The sequence below is a fragment of the Penicillium lagena genome (genome assembly GCF_028827675.1).
Source record: "Penicillium lagena strain IBT 129212 chromosome Unknown utg000006l_segment0_segment0, whole genome shotgun sequence".
Lineage (NCBI taxonomy): Eukaryota > Fungi > Ascomycota > Eurotiomycetes > Eurotiales > Aspergillaceae > Penicillium > Penicillium lagena.
This window is the reverse complement of record NW_026623227.1, coordinates 1,229,201-1,249,723: the sequence shown is the minus strand read 5'-3', so window position 1 is coordinate 1,249,723 and position 20,523 is coordinate 1,229,201. Positions and strand designations below refer to the sequence as shown.

The 20,523-nt window shown below is 53.9% G+C and overlaps 10 protein-coding genes across 10 annotated transcripts; 7 read left to right on the top strand and 3 right to left on the bottom strand.

The window, feature by feature from the left end:
* Nucleotides 1–108: 108 nt before the first annotated feature.
* On the top strand, nucleotides 109–1,770 carry pdiA (protein disulfide isomerase PDI1; the record flags this gene model as incomplete). The annotated part of the gene is made up of 3 exons (XM_056980574.1): nucleotides 109–488; nucleotides 549–927; nucleotides 991–1,770. 3 exons carry the CDS (start codon nucleotides 109–111, stop codon nucleotides 1,768–1,770), a joined length of 1,539 nt encoding a protein of 512 aa, XP_056830783.1.
* Nucleotides 1,771–1,901: 131 nt separating this feature from the next.
* On the top strand, nucleotides 1,902–3,265 carry N7510_008648 (uracil-DNA glycosylase; the record flags this gene model as incomplete). The annotated part of the gene is made up of 4 exons (XM_056980573.1): nucleotides 1,902–2,425; nucleotides 2,478–2,697; nucleotides 2,770–2,937; nucleotides 2,993–3,265. The coding sequence occupies 4 exons, from the start codon at nucleotides 1,902–1,904 to the stop codon at nucleotides 3,263–3,265; spliced, it is 1,185 nt and encodes a 394-aa protein (XP_056830782.1).
* A 317-nt stretch (nucleotides 3,266–3,582) lies between these two features.
* On the bottom strand, nucleotides 3,583–3,957 carry N7510_008647 (uncharacterized protein; the record flags this gene model as incomplete). Its single annotated transcript, XM_056980572.1, has 1 exon — nucleotides 3,583–3,957. The coding sequence occupies one exon, from the start codon at nucleotides 3,955–3,957 to the stop codon at nucleotides 3,583–3,585; it is 375 nt and encodes a 124-aa protein (XP_056830781.1).
* A 157-nt stretch (nucleotides 3,958–4,114) lies between these two features.
* Nucleotides 4,115–5,646, top strand: N7510_008646 (transcription factor domain-containing protein; the record flags this gene model as incomplete). Its single annotated transcript, XM_056980571.1, has 2 exons — nucleotides 4,115–4,862; nucleotides 4,934–5,646. The coding sequence occupies 2 exons, from the start codon at nucleotides 4,115–4,117 to the stop codon at nucleotides 5,644–5,646; spliced, it is 1,461 nt and encodes a 486-aa protein (XP_056830780.1).
* Nucleotides 5,647–6,332: 686 nt separating this feature from the next.
* Nucleotides 6,333–8,228, top strand: N7510_008645 (uncharacterized protein; the record flags this gene model as incomplete). The annotated part of the gene is made up of 1 exon (XM_056980570.1): nucleotides 6,333–8,228. One exon carries the CDS (start codon nucleotides 6,333–6,335, stop codon nucleotides 8,226–8,228), a length of 1,896 nt encoding a protein of 631 aa, XP_056830779.1.
* Nucleotides 8,229–8,622: 394 nt separating this feature from the next.
* N7510_008644 (actin family protein) lies at nucleotides 8,623–10,198 on the bottom strand (the record flags this gene model as incomplete). Its single annotated transcript, XM_056980569.1, has 3 exons — nucleotides 8,623–9,499; nucleotides 9,561–10,056; nucleotides 10,156–10,198. 3 exons carry the CDS (start codon nucleotides 10,196–10,198, stop codon nucleotides 8,623–8,625), a joined length of 1,416 nt encoding a protein of 471 aa, XP_056830778.1.
* A 183-nt stretch (nucleotides 10,199–10,381) lies between these two features.
* On the top strand, nucleotides 10,382–11,441 carry N7510_008643 (telomere length and silencing 1 family protein; the record flags this gene model as incomplete). The annotated part of the gene is made up of 2 exons (XM_056980568.1): nucleotides 10,382–11,162; nucleotides 11,218–11,441. 2 exons carry the CDS (start codon nucleotides 10,382–10,384, stop codon nucleotides 11,439–11,441), a joined length of 1,005 nt encoding a protein of 334 aa, XP_056830777.1.
* Nucleotides 11,442–12,245: 804 nt separating this feature from the next.
* N7510_008642 (transient receptor potential ion channel family protein) lies at nucleotides 12,246–14,495 on the top strand (the record flags this gene model as incomplete). Its single annotated transcript, XM_056980567.1, has 3 exons — nucleotides 12,246–12,546; nucleotides 12,602–14,134; nucleotides 14,197–14,495. The coding sequence occupies 3 exons, from the start codon at nucleotides 12,246–12,248 to the stop codon at nucleotides 14,493–14,495; spliced, it is 2,133 nt and encodes a 710-aa protein (XP_056830776.1).
* Nucleotides 14,496–15,195: 700 nt separating this feature from the next.
* N7510_008641 (RNA-binding protein) lies at nucleotides 15,196–17,937 on the bottom strand (the record flags this gene model as incomplete). Its single annotated transcript, XM_056980566.1, has 6 exons — nucleotides 15,196–15,332; nucleotides 15,391–16,372; nucleotides 16,425–16,588; nucleotides 16,643–16,683; nucleotides 17,559–17,834; nucleotides 17,897–17,937. The coding sequence occupies 6 exons, from the start codon at nucleotides 17,935–17,937 to the stop codon at nucleotides 15,196–15,198; spliced, it is 1,641 nt and encodes a 546-aa protein (XP_056830775.1).
* Nucleotides 17,938–18,288: 351 nt separating this feature from the next.
* On the top strand, nucleotides 18,289–20,491 carry N7510_008640 (GTPase-activating protein GYP1; the record flags this gene model as incomplete). Its single annotated transcript, XM_056980565.1, has 7 exons — nucleotides 18,289–18,373; nucleotides 18,540–18,673; nucleotides 18,736–18,813; nucleotides 18,848–19,205; nucleotides 19,253–20,136; nucleotides 20,188–20,280; nucleotides 20,330–20,491. 7 exons carry the CDS (start codon nucleotides 18,289–18,291, stop codon nucleotides 20,489–20,491), a joined length of 1,794 nt encoding a protein of 597 aa, XP_056830774.1.
* Between the last annotated feature and the right edge of the window lie 32 nt (nucleotides 20,492–20,523).

The following is a 20,523-nucleotide window of genomic DNA, read 5'->3' as shown; positions in this document are numbered from 1 at the left end:
ATCTGTCCCGGGTAGATACATCCCTCGCCAAACTACCACCAGCATCGGGAGACGGGTATTCTCAACTGTCGTGACTTCTCACTCACTCACGCCCCATACACACATATCATGCGATCTTTCGCTTCTTGGGCCGTGAGCCTTCTCAGCGTCACGGTCGCGGTCTCGGCCTCGGAGCCGGCGGCAGACGCGGATGCTGACTCGACGGTCATCTCGTTGACCAAGGATACCTTTGACAGCTTCGTGAAGGAGCACCCCTTGGTCCTGGCCGAGTTCTATGCTCCGTGGTGCGGTCACTGCAAGGCGCTCGCCCCCAAGTATGAAGAAGCAGCGCAGGAGCTGAAGGCCAAGGACATTCCCTTGGTCAAGATCGACTGCACTGCCGAGGAAGAGCTGTGCCGGACCTACGACGTCGATGGATACCCGACTTTGAAGGTGTTCCGTGGAGCGGAAGACCCCAAGCCATATGGTGGTGCCCGTCAGACCGAATCGTGCGTGGTGTCTTGACAGTCCCTGGTTCGATCGACTACAAGCTAACGGGTTGTTGATAGGATCGTCTCATACATGACCAAGCAGTCGTTCCCGGCTGTGTCGAGCGTGACCGAAGAGAACTTGGAGGAATTCAAGACGATGGACAAAATTGTGATCATTGGCTACATCGCGTCGGATGACAAGGCTTCCAACAAGAGCTTCACCGCGTTTGCTGAGTCGCAGCGAGACAACTACCTGTTCGCTGCTTCCAACGACGCCGCCCTCGCCAAGGCGCAGGGTGTTAAGCAGCCCTCGATTGTTCTCTACAAGGATTTCGATGAGAAGAAGGCCGTGTTCGATGGCAAGCTCGAGAACGAGGCCATTCTGGAATGGGTCAACATCGCCAGCACTCCGCTTGTTGGTGAGCTGGGCCCTGAGACTTACTCCAAGTATATCACGGTACGTCAAATGCGTGCCTCTTATTTCCCAGTCCGATTTCATGACTGATCTTATCATCCACAGGCTGGTATTCCGCTGGCGTACATCTTCGCGGAGACCGCAGAGGAGCGCGAGGCTTTCACCAACGAGTTCAAGCCGATCGCCGAGAAGCACCGCGGTGCCATCAACATTGTCACCCTGGATGCCAAGCTGTTTGGTGCCCACGCCGGCAATCTCAACCTGGAGCCAGAGACTTTCCCGGCCTTTGCCATCCAGGATACCACCAAGAACGTCAAGTACCCCTACGATCAGAGCAAAAAGATCGAGGCCAAGGCCGTCGGCAAGTTCATCCAGGACGTTCTGGATGGCAAGATCGAGCCTAGCATCAAGTCCGAGCCCGTCCCCGAGACCCAGGAGGGCCCGGTCACCGTTGTTGTCGGCAAGAGCTACCAGGAGCTCGTCATTGACAACGACAAGGATGTCCTGCTGGAGTTCTATGCTCCGTGGTGCGGTCATTGCAAGTCTCTTGCGCCCAAGTATGACGAGCTTGCCGAGATGTACTCTGGTGATCTGGCCGAGAAGGTCACCATTGCTAAGATCGACGCCACCGCCAACGACGTCCCGGATTCGATCACTGGCTTCCCTACCATCAAGCTCTACCCGGCCGGTTCCAAGGACGAACCCATTGAGTATTCTGGGTCTCGCACCGTGGAGGACCTGGTCGCTTTCATCAAGGAGAACGGCAAATACAAGGTCGAGGGCGTGGCTAGTGGTGAGAGCAAGCCCCAGGAGGGAGGCGATGTGACCGCGCCGGCGGCAGCCGAGACCCCTGCTCCTGCCGAGGCCGAGCATGACGAGCTGTAAACGAGGAGTTGTACGCAATGTACTATCAATATAGCCTATTGTATTCCCGTCAATGAATGGTCTTGCTACGCACATCACGATCAGCACTTGTATTGTAGTTGTAAGTCCTTCGAGTGGTCCATTTGGGGCTGATGCTCGGTGCTGAGTCATCGACGCGCGACGCGGTCAATGGACTGCTTCCCCTTCCCGACTCTGAAAACTACAGAATCTGGCGGCCGTGTATGCTCCATCTGCTCCACTTCTCCCGTATCTCTCGCCCTTTGCGTATCGTTGCCATGTCGAGCCCGGCCACCCTGAAGCGCAACGCGGGCCATCTCTCCACCCCGGGGTCGGATGCAAAGAAGCCCAAGGGCAACGCCAGCATCGTGTCCTTCTTCGGGCCCCCCAAGGCGAAGCCGTTGACGACACAAGCGACGAATACAACACCCGCTCCAGCACGCCCCAGCAGTTTCAACAAGGACAAATGGGTGGCGACATTGACCCCGGAGCAGAAGGAGCTACTGAAATTGGAGATTGACACCTTGGACGAAAGTTGGCTGGCCCATCTCAAGGACGAGTGCGTCACCCCCGAGTTCCTCGCATTGAAGCGTTTTCTCAAGAAAGAGAAAGACTCGGGGGCCAAAATCTTCCCCCCAGAGGAAGATGTGTACTCTTGGTAAGGCACCTGAAATGGACTCGGTGATCTGCGTACCCTGACCACGACCTAGGTCCCGGCATACCCCTCTGCACAACGTCAAGGTCGTCATCATCGGCCAGGATCCGTACCACAACCACAACCAGGCACACGGTTTAGCATTTTCTGTCCGGCCGCCCACGCGGGCTCCACCGTCGCTGGTCAACATCTACGCAGGCATTAAGAAAAACTACCCGGATTTCCAGGCACCGCCGGACAACGGCGGACTTCTTACGCCATGGGCGGATCGAGGTGTCTTGATGTTGAACACGTGTCTCACTGTTCGTGCGCATAACGCCAACAGCCATTCGAACAAGGGCTGGGAGAGACTTACTCAGAAGGCAATTGACCTGGTTGCCAAAGTCCGAACGCGTGGGGTGGTCTTTCTCGCCTGGGGCACTCCTGCTGGCAAGCGGGTTGCCGGCATCAATCGACAGAAGCACTGCGTGCTGCAATCCGTGCACCCGAGTCCACTGAGTGCTCACCGAGGCTTTGTGAGTGGACCTTTGTCCCCTATCATATGTGAAACTCTAACGCAAGGGGATGCAGTTTGATAACGGCCATTTTAAGAAATGCAACGACTGGCTTGCTACGCGCTACGGGGCCGACGGGATCATCGACTGGAGCCTGGGGCCGACCAAACCGAAAGCTACGCCGACTCCATCCTCGAATAAGGAGAATTCTACCCTGGCTGATCAGGCTTCGACTGCTAAACTGGTGTCTGAAGACCAGCCTCTGAAGCAGACTGAGGATGTACCGGAGGATGACGAATTTGATGATGCGGATGCTCTGGAAGCCCTGGTAGCTGCAGAGGAAGAGTAGCTATTACTTCTCCGACTTTCTCTTGTTGATTGGCGTCTATGGAGTACTCGGAAATTTCAGACCCATTAATGTCTATTTTCATTGTTTCCAACATTCCTTGCCGTATCACGGCGGTTGTAGAAGGATTGATATGATGAATCCGTTACCTAGGTTGGTTATAGCTATCAGGTAGTTCCATGCTTAGTCACTTCCGATCCCTAAGTTAAGTAAGTTAACTCCGTTTATTAGTTGAGATAACTACACAACGGTCCATTCGACAACGAACAAACAGTAGTGCTGACAGGGAGCTGAGTGTATTACTGCCAAGGTCATGGAACTTACCTGGCTCGCCGATACTCCCCAGTCGCGCAGTCGCGCTCGGGCCCTGCGCGCTTGTCCCAGTTGCCAGCGTCGAAAGGTGTGTTGTACCAGATATCCAAGTTCCGTCGAGCTCGAGAGCTGATCAACCCGAAGAAACGCTGTCGACATCTGGCCCCGAATTCCAGGCTGGCTGAGCCTAGTGCCCATGGATCGTCATCGGGAGGCAGGGATGCTCCGACCGGCTTACTCCTCGGCCCGGCGAACACCACGCCTGCCGGCCGAGTTTCGCCCTCTTTCCCGGCAACAGATCGGTTTGTCGGAGATCTCAATCCGGAATCGGTGATTCGAGAAAGATTGGACGAGTCGACAGGAACCCCTCTGCGGGACCGCATTGGGCTTTGGATTAGTTCTGCTGCCCAAAGGGACGACTCCCACGCCGACCAACATCAAGGTCCAAGGGTGGATGCTGCTCGATCAATTCTCCCTTCTCAGGCAGCATTAGCAGGCCATTCGGTTGCGTCCCTGTTACATCAACGTTATGTCAGTGCCATGCAGGCATGCGAGCGGCTTCCAGCGGCGACCCGGCACTATCTTACAGATATATATCTCACCAAGGTCAATGGGATTGTACCACTCCTTGATCCGGAGGCATTTCTTCAGGCACAAGTAGAGGGCTCCGCTAGCGTGTTCCTGGAAAGAGCAATATGCCTCGTGGCAGCCAAACACCGTGCTGCTGGTCCTCATTTACGCCTGACGGCGGACGGTCCCATCATGGCGCCGCGTCAATTCTGCTCCGAAATCTACAAAGGACTCATCGCTGCCATGGATGCTGAAATTGAGCCAGATCGCTTGACACGCATCCGCGTGCTTGCATTGATGTCTTTGCACTGCGAGGGATACGAAGGCGCGGAAGCGGCGTCCATGCACCTATGTCAGGCTATTCACCAGTCCCAAACCATTGGTCTGCATCTTGACCGGCCAGGTCGCACATCAACCGATCCTCCCACTAAGCTTTTTTGGTGCCTGTGGACGTTGGACAAGATGCATGCATGTATTGGGGGCCGGCCAGTTCTCTTAGCCGACCGGGACATTGGGATCGGGAAACCCAATTTCAACGACCGTCAGTCGCGGGGAGCATTTGCAGTGTGGCTTGCCATCTCCGACCTGCTAGCAACAGTTATCTCGTTCTATCGACCCTCGGCTGACACCACCACCAGTGGATGGGAGGAAGGGTTCCCGGCCTTCGAGGATATTGTGGGAGAGAACACTCAAGAAGACCTGGACTTTGCTACTCTTGGTGCGTTTCATCCCCACGCAATTGTTTTTTTTTATTTATTTCATATCCAACCGGAACTAAAATTGATGTAGGCTTCTTGGAACTTTACTATCATGCCGTCGCCATTCTGTCATGCCGGCAAAAGGTCGCCGAACACCTTGATAGCTCCAAGCTCTCATCCGTTCGGCAGGGACTTGCGGCCGTCCGGATCCACTCCATTGTCGCATCTGAATGCGCCGATGAATTGCCCCCTCTTCCCCTGGTGCCGTATGCGATCACTTTATCAATGGGTGTCTCCTACCGTCAGTTGCGCTCGAGTAAGTTGATCACGCACATTGACCGAGCCAAGGGGAGCCTAGAGGCGTCGTGCTCCCTGTTGGAAACACTGAGCGTCTATTGGTACTGGGCCGAAGCGATGGCTCGGCTTGGGCGCAAAGCGGTGCATCAGATTGATAGCCTCCAACCCTCTCACTCAGGCCAGTCACACGAGCCATCACATCATCATGTACCCTACCCCGGCCATGCAGCTTCGGCAGAGTCAAGGGCCCCAGCTTTTTCTGGCCCCCTGAACAATAATAGTAGCTCCGAAGCTGCCGCCCCTGAGGAGCGCGATGGCTTCTCGGTTGTGCCCCCTACCCCTGATGTAGCAGAATCCTTCGAAGCCGGACTCACCGATCTGGAGGCGCCTCTGCAAGGGTTTACGGACATTGATACGCTCTTTGGCGAGTTTTTCGATCTATCCCTGCCGACGAACTTCTGGGATCCCATCTTCATGGAGGAGGGAGCAGAGCCGGACCCGCAATAATGATGCAGAGAACGAAACCGACCGACGGAAATAGACACCAATCAGACTGCCCGAGGTCATGATACGTGGGCTTCGCACACACATTGCCGATCCTTATCCCTGCGAGATCGCGAGTCTGGCTAATATCATTTTGACAAAGAAACCCGGTGGAGCCCGTCCGATCGGGCTCTTCACTCGTGGGCGACAAGAGATCCGCTGTGGGCTAGCCTGTTTCGGGTGGAATTCCAATTCCCTGGTTCGAATCAAAGCTGTCAGTGGATCTCCACATCCTTTTTTGTCAACGAGTACCGCCTGTCGCCTCGGGAATGTCCCCCAGGGGGCCCCCTGACACAAAGATTGTCGCAGATCAAAGAACTCGCTTCCTTCTTTCACTCTCGGTTGATTCCCCTCCCAGGCTGGTTCTCAACCTCCCACACGACATACTGCGCGATCGAGTGATAGCCGGTTCTGCGTTTTCGCGTTAATTCCGATCAGCGCCAGACCCTCAGTTCGGATCGTCATTCGATTCCTCGACTGTCCCGGACGGATGCATCTGAGCAGCCGCTGCGCGTTGCGGCTTAACAAGAATTTGCCCTTCCGAAGGGTGGCTTCCGAAACTTGATCCATATACGACGGCGCTCTATACATCCACAACACACATACTGTGCATACCTATGGCTCCCAGGCCAACTCCCAGGCCAGAAGCCATGGAAAACCCAACAGCCCTGGCGGCTTTGGAGGAAAAACGAGCCGATTATCCCGCCCATCCAATCTCCCAACTTCAGGCTCCATTCGAGGAATCAATCGTGGAGACGAATGATGGCCCAGAAAGCGAATGGGTCGTCGAGATGGATGCACAGTCGCGCCGACGAGATCTACTAGAGAACGACGAGTACGAACGGCTGTGTGGCCGGAAATGGCGCCAAAGAGAAACCGAAAGGTACCATCCTTTCTGGAAATTGAGCTCTCAGATGGTCTTTGGCGTGCATCTCCTAGCAAAGCGACAGGCGAAATCAGAGGCAGAGGTCATGAAAATCCTACAGACGCATGTGGATGAGATGGACGGATTTTTGGAGAGGACGACGGAGGACTTCTTGATCATTCGCCTGGATGTCTACACTAGAATCCAGTACCTGAGTCTCCCTCTCGGGAACCTAGAGGCGTTTGATGAAATGTTGGATGACCGCAACTTCCGACTATCGCTTATCTCCTACAACGATCAGATCGAGCACGCGATTGAACGATTCACGGTTGCCATTACCGACTCTCTCAAAGACATTCGCAAAGGAAAGGAGGCTATGCGTGCCCTTTGGCACTATTTGCGGCAGCTCGCGGATGAAGGTTGTTTTGTGTCAGAGAGTCTTGATGCTTTCTATCGGGCCATGGCAGACAACATGGAAGGTTGGATGGATGCTTTCTCAAAACTTCGTCGACAAGCCACATCTCTTCACAAGGCACTGAGCGATCTCAATCTGGCAGTTACCGAGATGCAACGACGAGTGGGTGTAGCCAGCAGGAAGCCTTTGCGGTCTTCCATCCAAGTACCCAATCGAGGCCCAGTTCGTCGCAGGTCGGTCAGGCAAAAACTCTTTGAAAAAAGGCCCTCTACCCTCTCATCTCGGCCCGTTTCGAACAAGCCTCTTCCACGGGCCCCTAGCGTGATTAAACCGAAATCCACGCCAACGACTTCAAAGACGACCGACCTTGCAGCAGACACAGAGAATGGCGAACCGGACCCCAATAGCGCCAACGTTATGACGAACGTTGACTCTCAGCCCAGAGCCTTGAATCGTGCCAAATCATGCAGTGCATTGGGAGTAGTAGCCGAGGTCCCTGAACCCGCGTCATCATCTTCCCCTCGAACGCCAGGCAGACTTGTTAGAAAGTTTTCCAGATCTTTCCTGCCAAAAAGATCCGTCAGTGAAAGACTCAACACGACAGAGAATCGACCCGCAACAGCCCCTTCGAGGACGCTTCGACCCTCACGCAGCGTCTCAATAGAGAATTTGAAGGCTCTTTACACGAGTGGACGCCCGCGCACGCAACAGTCCGCGTCACAGTCCGGACAGCAGCAGACCCAGACACCGCTTATTGGCCGAGGGAATACCATGAAGGAGCATATTTCGCATTACCTGAAGGCGGACCGCGTGGTGGAGGCATGGGACAACATGGCTAAGAAGTCAGCATACAGTCCCAATTTGCCACCAAAAACCAAGGACTGGCCCCGCAGCATATTCCGAGCGAGATCCACGAAAAACACACGAGCTCGTTCAGCCAACATAAAAACGACTCTGACCAAGGCCCAATTGGAGCGGCAGATGTCATGGGTGCACGCGCCTGAGCTTCTGAACACCTACTCGTTCAGATCAAGACCTGAAACGGCCCCTCGGATACATGTGTTATCAGTTCAAACGAACCTAGACGAGGAATTGGATCGATACAGTGAAAAAGATAACGCCCGCGATGTGGCCGATGAAGCGAGCTCAATAATCACTGCGCTTCCAACAGTGCCACCTCCGACACCCAGTTCGCCGTTTCACCCAGTGAGTCGGCCGGTCACTGCTGAGACTAGACCTCGCACTGTCGACTGTCCCCGAGCTTGAACGGGCTTTTCCCCATATCGTTGCACCACTCTTTCGCAAGAAATTTCTTTGGTTGGAAAGGATTACCCAGGATACCCTGTTTTTATACATCAACTTTTACATAATGGTGAGCTTGGCACCTCTGCATAAAACAAGCGGAACAATCCGAACATTGGACAACCCGCAAGGCAAATGGTATTATTCGTACAAAAAGCGTCTAGAATCTGTTTTTTCGTCAGGGCCTCGCTGCCAGGGCCTCAACCTGGACTGGCTCAGATATCTCCCCAAGCGCCCTAAAAACAGCGCAAAAACACAAACGCCCCGAAATGAGAACACAGAGGCCGACAATGACAGCAAGGAACACACTTCATAATACGGCCATAAAGAACCCAATCAAATTTTAGAAAGAAAAGTCTCACTTGCAGCGCTTCTCGACAATATTAGGGCCATGCTCCTCATACTCCTTCTTGGAGATCCACATCTGGTGGAAAGTACCCAGACTGGCTAGGATGCTGCCTCCAATCCAGGAGGCGAAACGTCGTTCGGCAGTATTACCGGGGGCGGATATACGCACTCTCGGTCCGGGGAAGAGCTGCATCAGTTCGTGGTTGAGACGATCCGTGAAGCCATAGAGCAAGCTCGATGCACCCGTTACCACCACATTCGCCAGCAGGTGAGGCCGAATGTCGACATCCACGCCGCCGAGGGAGGCCTTGATGAGCTCCGGAATAGTCTGAGCTTGTGTCGGGGCAGGGAAAGGCGAATCCGGGTCTGGAAGGGCGGCCTTGGCATCGAAGAGCGATTCCACCACACGGAAACGATCAGCACCGAAGACTTGGTTGTACCCATCAGGGAACTCAAAGGGCCGGCCGGGGGTGGTTCGGGCCATCTCCTCATTGGAGACGCCCGTGGGACCGGTGGCAGCGAGCTTGTTCGGCCCGGGCCACACCTGGACCACGCATTCCTTGAACTCGGACAGGGTGCGGTCCTCGAGGAGCGAGCGGTAGGACGCGTCCGGCGCCTTCTCGGGAGGGAAGGTCTTGTACTTCGCTTGGGGCGGCTGGCCGGCCTCGACGGCAGTCTTCGAGCTGATCAGGTAGTGCGGTGTGATCGTGATGGGTTGTGGGGAGTTGGATTTGAACAAGGCGCGGATCTGCGACGAGATGTAGTCGCCTCCCAGCGGAGAATGCTGTACGCCTCGTTTGAGAATCATACCATCGTGAACCGGCGTGATGGAGATATTGGAAGCGCCAATGTCAACCACGAGAGCAGAAGCTTTCCCAGAGGCAAAACTAAACCAGCCAAAATTGTCAGCGTTGTACAAAGAACATGACAGTGAAAAGAAAGACATACGCGGCAAGGACACCCGTGCGTGCCAGGTAGTAAGCCGGGGAGCCCCAGCTCTCCATGGCGATCTCAATTGTTTTCTCACGCGCCTTGGCTGGATTCCATCCAGACTCGGTCATGAGCAGAGGACTGTCGGCCAGGGGTTTCTCATCCGTTTCCACCTCCATCTCTGTTGGAAGCTCCTCGTTGGAGATGTCGTTCAAGCCATTTTGGAAAGGGTTGCCGGGCTTAGCGCCAGTCAATCGCGAAGTAAACGAGTATTCCCAGACTTTCTCTGCCAGATCCCAGTCTTCAACAATGCCATCCTTGCCGATTGGATTGTGGACCGATAGGCCAGGTCGTGGGGTGACGAACACATCATCACCGAAGATCAGCTTCTCTTGACCGTCGGCGTTGTACTTGCCATAGTATGTAGGGATCAGAGACTTGGGTGCGTCTTCACCGGCAAAGCCAGCGCGAGTGGTGGAATATCCTGGGTCTAGAACAATGGCAGAAACCTCATCTACCGGCGCGAGCAGTCAGTATTTGTAGATGCGGGACGGGACAGAGACGGGGACAATTGCAAGTGAGAAGAGGGGTCGCATGAAATTGGTGGACATACCTCCACCATATTCGGCAGCCTGAGGAGGGTTGGAGGAATTCATCGTGAGGATTGCGCGGGTGCAGAGGGAGACAAGGAGGGAAGGCTGGTGGTGAGAGTGAGTGCTGAGTGGTTTGCGCGGGCGGTGACGGGGGCGGACGATTATTTGCCCCTTCACTTCCTCGACTTCTACACAGTTACACATCCACAAACCATACTTGCTGATCTTTGAACACAACTAGCTTCAATGGATGCTGATGCTACCTCTGAGCCTCTCTTCCGTCCCATGAAGCGGCGTAAGTTCGCTCGGCGGCGCCCTGACCACGAATCCGACGATATTGCTAGCCACTCTCCCGCCATCGACGATGATCGCGCGCCAGAGTCCCCGCCGGAAGCCGACTACTCTCAACAACATATAACCGGTCCTCTTCGTCGACCACGACCTCGAAAAGGCGGGATCGAGTTCTCCACCGCACGCCCTGGCGCAGACGGGAGCCGCCAGTCCAGGCTGGTTCCCGCTGAAGACCCGGAGAATGAGCGCCTTCAGGCTATGGGCGACCGATTTACGGGCTACACCGGCCAGACAGTCGATGTTGATAAGCATATGTACGGACCCTCCTTCGCCGTAGCTCTTGGTGCTCGGGAGATGTGGACTAACGAGATAAGGATGGCTTATATAGAGTCCGAACTGGCTAAGCGCGCTCAAAGAAAGTCAGGTGCAGACTCTTCAACAGTCGGTCCACCGATTGCAGAAGGAAGCGCCGGTGGAACAATCCCGGAGCAGCAGCAACGCGAGCCAGCATCGCTAGGCAAACTTCATGAAATCGACCTTGGCCAGGAGATCAAGTTGCAGAATATTGCGCGAACCGAAGCTGCGACACGAAGACTCGCGGGTGATGACGATATAGCCGCGACCAAGGTGCAACAGCCAGATCATGAGATTAAGCGGTGGCGGCATCGCAAGCGACGAACAAGCGCCGACATCGAGCGAGATCGACTTGTGGAAGAGGTGTTGCGCGAGAGCAAACGTATGCTGGTATTTTTTTTTGGAAGAAACAGAGAATGCGTGCTAACCTTTAACAGTGGATGTTTATGATGAGCCGGAGGAAGAAGGATTGGGAGATGACCAGGCGGCGGACGATCGGATTGCAGAGCAGTTCCGGCGAGATTTCCTGGACGCAATCCAGTCACGGCGGCGGGTGCGCACCACGAAACCGACGAGCGCGACGGAGGCGCCCAAAGGGCCGAAGCTTGGGGGCAGCCGAAGCGCACGGGCGGCTATGCGCGAGGCACAGACGAAGCGGTGATTTCACTTTATATTGGATGATGGAGGATTTGCCATGTCTCACATTGATTAAGTCGCGCCCCAACCCATATCCTGTCAGTATATACAGAGCGGGAAACTAAAAGAAAAAAAAAACTCTGCCAGGCCCACCGCGGAGTTGTGTCTAGTCCAGAAGAAAAAAAATAAATAATAATAGTAACAACAATAATAGTCACCAATCGACTAGGAATTGTTCACGGAGTCGCTGGCGTGGCTGATACATATGGCACATCGAAAGGCCCAGACCGAGTGGAGCATCTGAGACGACCTGAGCCATGGATTATGATGGGCCAGCGGGAGGCTATTGTAGTACCTGGCGGGAAGTACCTCTCTCAGGTATCCATAGTGGAAAGGTACTTGCTCCCGTCGTACCAGTCTAGAACCTGAAACGCCCATCATATCAGGGGGGTCAAAACACTCCCATCTCTTCCTTACACCCTCACTCGTTACTCCCTCACATCCTCGCTTCCTTTCGTTCTTCCTTTCTTCCTCTCCTCGAATATCTAACCCATTCCCTCGTTCTCTGCTGTCTCTCGCTGCTGCTCTTTTTCCACACGCTCGCTTCCACCCACCATCCAGGGCGCTCTGTCTCAGCGAACCGCTCCGGTGTTTTTTTCCCTCTTCATATCTTCTTCTGCAGGTTGACCCTGCATTTTTCTTTCTCTCGTTTCCATCCTTGCTGAATTGAAATAACACGCGCCTCTTGAACATTTATCGTGCAGAACCCCGTCCGACTGGGCAATATTTGGATCTGGCCCAACGCCACACGGGGGAGACTTTGACCACCATGAGAACTCATCTTCTCTGGAGTGCTCTGCTCGGCCTCTTGCCTGCCGCAGCGGTAGCCTCCGATACGTTGACCACGGCCGGATTCGATATGTGCATGGCGGACTCCGACATTAAAGTGCAGAAATTGGATGTGTCCTACACGCGCTCAAACAACGAAGTGGTTTTCGATGTGGCCGGCACCAACGACAAGGTGCAGAATGTCACGGCCACCATAACCGTCACGGCGTACGGCAAGCAGGTTTACACCAAGTCCTTTGATCCATGCCACGACGAGGTGCACGTTGCAAGATTATGTCCTGGTAAGTTTAATTGGTCTGGCTTCTCTTCTCAATTATCTGACCTGGCTGGTTGTAGTTCCGTCCGGCTCCTTTTCGGCCCAGGGAAAGCTCGCCATTCCGTCCGAATATGCAAGCCAAATTCCTTCCATTGCCTTCTCCATTCCTGATTTGGATGGTCAGGCAAAGCTAGTGCTCAACTCCAAGGACAGTGACGAAGACGTCGCCTGCGTGGAGTCCCAGTTGTCCAACGGCAAGACCACCAACATCCCTGCGGTGACCTATGTTTCGGCGGGCATCGCAGCCGGTGCCCTTGCACTCAGCGGACTGTCTGCCATGGGCGCGGCGGGTCATCCCGGCGCGCCTTCCGCCAGCCCGGGGTTCGGTGATGTGATGGGGTGGTTTCACACCATGGCCACCAATGGCATGTTGAGTGTTAGCTATCCCACAGTCTACAAGAGCTTCAGCAAGAACTTTGCCTGGAGTACGGGCCTGATCCCGTGGACGGACATGCAGAACTCCATTGACAACTTTCGCAAAATGACTGGAGGCAACTTGACAGACGCCAATTTCCAGTACTTGAAGAACCTGAGCTCATCATCCGGCGGCTCGTCGTGGCTTAAAAGGCGGGCCCTTGACCAGGTGGTCCAAGTTGCGGACTTGGTCTCGCGTTCCATCGATACCTCGTTCGACGCTAGTACAAATAATAGCTCCTCGAGTGATGACGGGAGTGGCCTCCACAAGGTGATCGATGGAATCAAAGGCGTTTCGGAGGAGCTGATGATTCCTGCAGCCAATACGTTCATGACCGTCCTCATGATCTTCGCCATTGTCATTGCCGTCATCGTTGTGGGCATTCTCCTCATCAAAGTCATTCTGGAAATCTGGGGGCTATATGGCTCTTTCCCCAAGAAACTCGCCACATTTCGCAATGATTACTGGGGCTTGATGGCGCGGACGATCACCAACTTGATTCTTGTTCTCTATAGCATCTGGGTGCTATACTGTGTTTACCAGCTCAAGAACGGTGATTCATGGGCCGCCAAACTCCTCGCAGCTGTTACCCTTGCCACATTCACGGCCATCCTCCTCGGCTTTGGGGCTCGCATCATCTACATGGCTCGCAAGTACAAGAAAGCTGAAGGTGACACCTCTGGCTTGTACGAAGACAAGGAAACATGGCGCAAGTACAGCCTGTTCTATGACAACTACAAGAAGGACTTTTGGTGGCTGTTTGTCCCCATTATTATCTACATGTTCGCCAAGGGATGTATCATTGCTGGTGCGCAAGGTCACGGCCTGGTCCAGAGTGCGGGTCAGTTGATTGTCGAGTCTCTCTTGTTGATCCTGCTGGTGTGGAACCGTCCATATGCCACCAAATCCTGCCTGGGAATCAACATCACCATCCAAATTGTCCGAGTCTTGTCGGTTGCTTGTGTGCTGGTCTTTGTCGAGGAACTGGGCCTGTCCCAAACCACCAAGACTGTCACTGGAATTGTCCTCATTGTTCTCCAATCCGCTTTGACGGGCGTCCTTGCTATTCTCATTGCAATCAATGCTATCATCACATGCTGCCGGGAGAACCCCCACACCAGAAGGAGAAAGGAAGAGGGTGAGTTGGACCGTCTGTTACTCCTAACCCTTGAACCTCGACTAACCTTTTTTTTCAACCAGCCAAACTGAGCCGCGACATGGACGACCTCACTCCTTTGGATGCACGAGAGTCCCTCCTGATCGAGCACCCACAAAAGCACGAGTATACGGGAATGAGCAAGTTCAACTTCACAGGACCGTACGAGCAATACCGAGACCAGTCTCGCCGGCCCAATTCAGCCGGCAGTAGTGACCACCTGGTGTACGCCGACTATTCCGACATGGGACATGGCCGTACCTACAGCCACGAGAGTCATCAGTCTCGTCGTAGTATCGAAGGCCGCAACCCTACTACCCCTGGCTACGGCATGGCGTATTAAACCTGTTGTACGTTTAGTTGCATCCTTCCTACCTCTCTCTCACACCTCTCTTTTCCTGTGATTGAGCAGTCAGCATTACTACCTGTTTCTGAGATTTCAAGCGTGTTTGATCTGTTGATTATCCTTGTCACTTTGGGATTCGTGTAATATCGTTTCCTGTTCGTTCTACCGACAGAGTTCACTCTCCTTTCCCATTTCTCTTCTGCAACTCTACTGTCCTGCATTTTCCGTTTTCTGTATTGATTATTGGCCCATCCAGCCTTTCTTGGCTCGTTCAGCGTGTTTGGTGGGAGTTGCTTGCATGTTCATAGATTTTTGTGAAAAACAGCCATTGGAGTCTCTTTCGAACAACTGTCCTTGGACCGTAGATAAGTTGACGCTGACAACCACCGCGTAGCCATTTTTACCACTATTTTTACTCTTTTACTTCAATAGGTTCGTTAATCGATGGGCTTTACTTTGGAGCCTGAAGACCATTTGAAACTATTGAAACAACCGTACCCAGCCTTTCGCTCTGGTTTTGCCCTCTCCCATGCAGAAATCAAAAGACCACGCACCATGAGATTCGCCATCCGAGTGCTTCATGAGAAACCAGACCCGACCAAGGTTATCAGGGAAAAAAGAAAGAAAACAATGACAGGAAAAGAAAATACTAGACAACATGAGAAAGGAATCGTATTGTTGATGCGACATTAACCATCTAGCCGCGAGAATAAGGGTGAAACCCCCGGTGTCCTCCACGACCACCGCCGCGGTAATTGGCGCCAGGCTTGCCAGCGTTTCGCGGTCCCGTTGGGGCGTTGGCGGGCGCAGTGCTTTGCGGCTGCGGTGTTGCGCCTGTAGTAATTGCTGTCATTAGCAATGATGAACGTAAAGGGTGAAGGGGTTGCCTTACCGCGTCCCATACTGCCACCACGGGCCATACCCTGAGGCCCTGTGGGGATGTTGGGCTGGGGCACTTCATCGTACATACCCTCCCAGGAAGTCGGGCCGCCCTGTTGGTAGGGCGAAAATGCACGGTTGTCCATGACGCGGCGAGTCTGTTGCTGCTGCTCATATTTTTGCTGTTCGAAGGCGATCTGTTCCTGTGCGTTGTATCCAGGGCCACCGGCAGCAGCTGCCTGGGAGTTGTACGCTGCGTTGGGGCCGGGGCTAGCACCACCATTGCCGCCGCCGCCGCTCATCTGTCCCTGACCCTGGTTTTGCTGCATCTGCTGCACCATAGCCGGGTTCATCATGTTCTGCATGCCTTGCTGGGGACCGGGGCTCTGCGGGTTGGGACTCATGCCGCCACTGCCCTGTTGCGGTTTCATCTGCATCTGCTGCATCTGTTGCATTTGCTGCATCATAGCAGGGTTCATGCCTCCCATGCCCATGCCACCACCCATTCCTTGGCCCTGAGAATTGGCCATGGCCATCTGCTGTTGCATCATTGCGAAATACTGCTGCATTCGTTGCCAGTACTGCGCCATCATCTGGGGCGTCATGCCGCCCATCCCTTGTCCCTGCGCGCCTTGCTGCTGGCCGCCGTCCTGACCCATATCGCGGTTGAAGTCCCGGCCGCGGCCGCGCTGGTTCTCTTGATCGCGAAGATTGCCACGCGGTTGGGCCTTCTTCACCTCGATTGGCTTGCCGAGTATGTCCAGAGGCTGTGAAAGAGCTGCTTCGACGGCAGCCTCGCTGTCGAATGTGACAAACCCGAACCCGCGGGGACGCCCGGTGTCCTTGTCGATCATGAGGGTGGCATCGACGACCCGGCCGAATTGCATGAAGAACTGTTTGAAGTCCTGCTCCGTCGCTTCCTGGCTTACACCACCGACGAAGATTTTGCTGGTTTTCTCTTGTTCGTCGCGAGGAATTGCCCGCTTGGGGTCAATCTTTATGGCGTGTCAGCTCACATTTTCCACATATCTGTTGAAGCTTTCTTACAATCTTGCCATCCAGGTAGTGCTCCTTGACCATAACCGTATTGACTGTTTTTGGGTCTCGGAAAGTAAGGAATCCAAAGCCACGCGAGCGGCCGGTAGCGCTATCTCGCATAACGGTGCACTCCTGGACCTCGCCGAACTGAGAGAAGTAGTCTCTCAGAGATTCTGTGGCCCGAGGTTAGATACAAACAGGATATTCCAGCTGGACATGGTGCATACGATCTGTAGTCTCCCAATTCAAACCACCGATAAACATTTTCCTATCCATGATCATGATTAGCATCCCATACTGTCAGTTTCGAGTCGAATACAAGCAACAGAATGAATGTCAGAATGCATGTGTGTCCTGGCTAATGCGAAGCTGGTGGTGCTAAAGCTGCTATTCACGAGTACAGCATGCTAATGCTGGGCTGTATAGTTCCCCTTGTCCAATGCTGGCCGCCGCATAGCAGATATGATCCCAACTCGGCAGCCACCAAGAAAAAGAGCCGATGGTGACCTTGTGCATCGCTCTACAGAAGTCGATGAGATCTTCAGCGGGCTGAGCGGAAGCAGGAAGTCAGGCGAAATAAGTGAATTGACACTGTCTCTTGCGGTCTCCGAGGAGACAGCACGGTTGCTACTTCTTGCTCTGCTCTATCAACGAATATCGACAAGAAGCTATATAGTATCGGATGTACTATATCTGGTTGCTGGCAATGTCGCGGATAGAGCCTTCGGTCACTCGTGGTTTTGTTGGTTCACTCAATTGAGCCCATTCCGGAGTTTGAGCCATGTTCTTCCCTGCTTGCAGCTGCCCTCTCGGCTGGCTGGCTGATAAATCAATGATCGGAAAGAGAGCGCCCATAGTTCCAGACGTCCTCCGTTCAGGCGGACACATGGACTAAGGATTGATGACCCTGGCTGTTCACAGCCCACACCATCGAACGACTCGCTTCCCACCAGATTCATAGCCTTCAACGCTCGCGGTAGCCATATCATAGCCAAGGCGCGTCTGATCCCACCGCCCACCAACCAATTTTACCGTGAATAGCAACACACACCACCCAGACACATACCAAACAACCACTTGCGACCGAAGATACAGGATCTGGCCTCCGGGGGGAGCATACAGGGGCACAATCAGTGGACTTACCCGTCTTCTTTGATTCCTGTCCCTGCCTGGGGTTCATTATCCGCAGGGGCAGCCATGCTGGGGGCAGAGCCAGCATCCAAACTCCCGGAACCATTCTGGTAGCCATGGTCAAATCCAGATGCCTGGTAAGGGTCTTGTACGGCCTGTGGCTCGGGAGCGGTATCGAAGCCTGAACTGGTTGGAGGCTGCGCAACTGGGCCCAGGGAAGCTGAATCGTCTTGTTTTGGAACATCCACTGCTGACGTCGTGCGATTCGTCGATTCATCGGCGTCGTACCTAGAAGAGAGAAAGATTGGTGAGCGAAGCCTCTTGAGAAATGATGATAGTACAAGACGTACAGATCCGCAAAGAGATCTTCCTCGTCCCCTGGTTCAGTCATGATGTCAAGCGATGGGAGTTAAGGGGAGATGGTTGGGTGAGTGGGAGGCGGAAAAAGCAGAAGTGAAGAAGAACAAGGGCGGAAAGAAAGTGGATTACGTACGAGTGCGGGTGACTGAGGCCAGTCGTTTGTAGTTGGTTACTTCCCATTCTTTACTACCTACTGTACACACACGTACAAACTCTCTCTCTCTCTTTCTCTCCTTTGACTATTATTGTCTGTCTAGGTTGATGATATGATCTGACCTCGCTCCTTCTCTCGTCAATTCCACCACGCCAACCGCTCCACCCCCGGCACGGCCGGTGTAGGCTCGGGCCATCGACTTGTCGATGAGATCAGCCACCGTCCGCTATGGCTAGCAAGAAGGCACAGGTGCGTGATTCCGATCCTATTCTCATCATCTCGTCGCTGACCCTGTCGCCAGGAAATGGTTCAGGTTGGTTCGTACCGCGTCCCCTTGCATCTGATCCCGCCCCCCTCCAGGGTTATGACATAGCTCATGCTTGAAACCTTCCCGCTCGACAGACAGTTCCGAGTAAGCTCACCCCCAAGATCTCTGATTGATGGATAATGTTAACGGGGTTCCTTCATAAGACGCTCAGAGTCTCCCTTCTGGCCCGGCAGGAGCACATCCTTGAACCCAGGGCCCTCGAAGATCTATGGTCAAAACACCGTGGTGGGCGCTTCATACTCGCACGCAAATATCCTACAGTCTGTTCCCTCTCGGCTTCGTGAAGTCTGCTTTAATTGGGTCCCGCGAGAAGGCGCCAACTGACAAGTGTTTCTTTCCTGGTACAGAGGGGTATCGCCCCACGCACGGCCGAGAACACCGCCATCAGCGAACGCCCCATCCGTCGCATCGCATCTGGCAAGCCGGTCTGGAACCTCGGTTGCTTCACCTCCCCGCGAGCCATACGCCGGGATCATGCCTGACGGTGTCGATGAGTGGAGTCGGGACCCCTCCCAGGAGGACGACGATGATGACGAGGATGATGAGATTGTCTACGATGACGACGAAGATGAGTTTGGACTGCCCAGTCTTGCTAGCATGAGGAGAAAGAAAGCGAACCCCGTGAAACCCAAGAATATCGACCCGGGCGGCGGGATTGGAGGATATTCGTCGAGCTTTGGATTCGGGATAGGGGCCAATAACAGACCACGGGCGAATAGCTCCGACATCGCCGAGGAACGGAGTGCTGCGATGTATCCCGCAGCCCGCATGGGCGAAGGAAAGATTCTCCGGCCGCAGTTCAAAGACATTTTACAAGGTGGGATCTGAAGGTGAACGCGAAGAACTCTTCTGACATGAATTCAGACCCTGCAAACGCCCTGAACCTGATCAATCACTTCCCACCACCTACAAATGCTTCCGCTAAAGAAAGGGAGATACATTCGAGTCGCATCTCACGGATCAATAAATTCAAGCGCATCTTGCAAGCGAGCACCGTGTCTCTAAGTGAATTACGAGACCTGGCTTGGTCTGGAGTCCCAGAGGAGGTCCGGCCAATGACCTGGCAGCTTTTGCTGGGATATCTACCCACGAACAGCGAAAGACGCATATCCACTCTGGAGCGAAAACGCAAGGAGTATTTGGACGGGGTCCGACAAGCCTTTGAACGAGGCAGCGGAGCAAGCTCAAGCAATCCTCCTGCATCGAACACTGGGCGTGGTAGAGGGCTGGATGAAGCCATTTGGCACCAGATCAGCATCGATGTTCCGCGCACAAGCCCTCATCTCCCTCTCTACGGCTACGAAGCCACGCAGCGGTCCTTGGAGCGAATCCTTTACGTTTGGGCTATTCGACACCCCGCGAGTGGCTATGTGCAAGGCATCAACGACCTGGTGACACCATTTTGGCAAGTGTTCCTGGGCGTGTACATCACTGATTTGAATGTTGAGGAAGGGATGGACCCGGGCCAGTTACCGAAAAGCGTGTTGGATGCAGTGGAGGCGGACACTTTTTGGTGTCTCACGAAGCTCCTAGATGGCATCCAGGACAACTATATCTATGCCCAGCCGGGAATCCACCGTCAGGTCCGGGCCTTGCGCGATTTGACGATGCGCATTGACTCTACCCTGGCGAAGCACTTGGAAAAGGAAGGGGTTGAATTTATGCAATTCAGTTTCCGATGGATGAACTGCTTGCTCATGCGGGAAATGAGCATCAAGAACACAATTCGCATGTGGGACACATATATGGTTTGTCTATCTTTTCTGGAGCTGGCTAAATGAGACTGACCACCTATCCAGGCCGAGGAGCAGGGCTTCTCACGCTTTCATCTCTACGTCTGTGCTGCGTTTTTGGTTAAGTGGACCGATCAATTAGTGAAGATGGATTTTCAGGTAAATGCCCCCGTGCTTAATTACGATCTCCAGCTGACCCATTTTGTAGGAAGTCATGATGTTCCTGCAAGCATTGCCTACGAAGGATTGGACAGAGAAAGACATCGAACTCTTGCTGAGTGAAGCGTTCATCTGGCAGAGCCTTTTCCAGGACTCGCGCGCTCATCTTCGGTCTGCGGGCGAGCCACCGGAAAATGGTGTCTTTTATTGATAGTAATCATAATTCGTGACGAGCCACCTTCA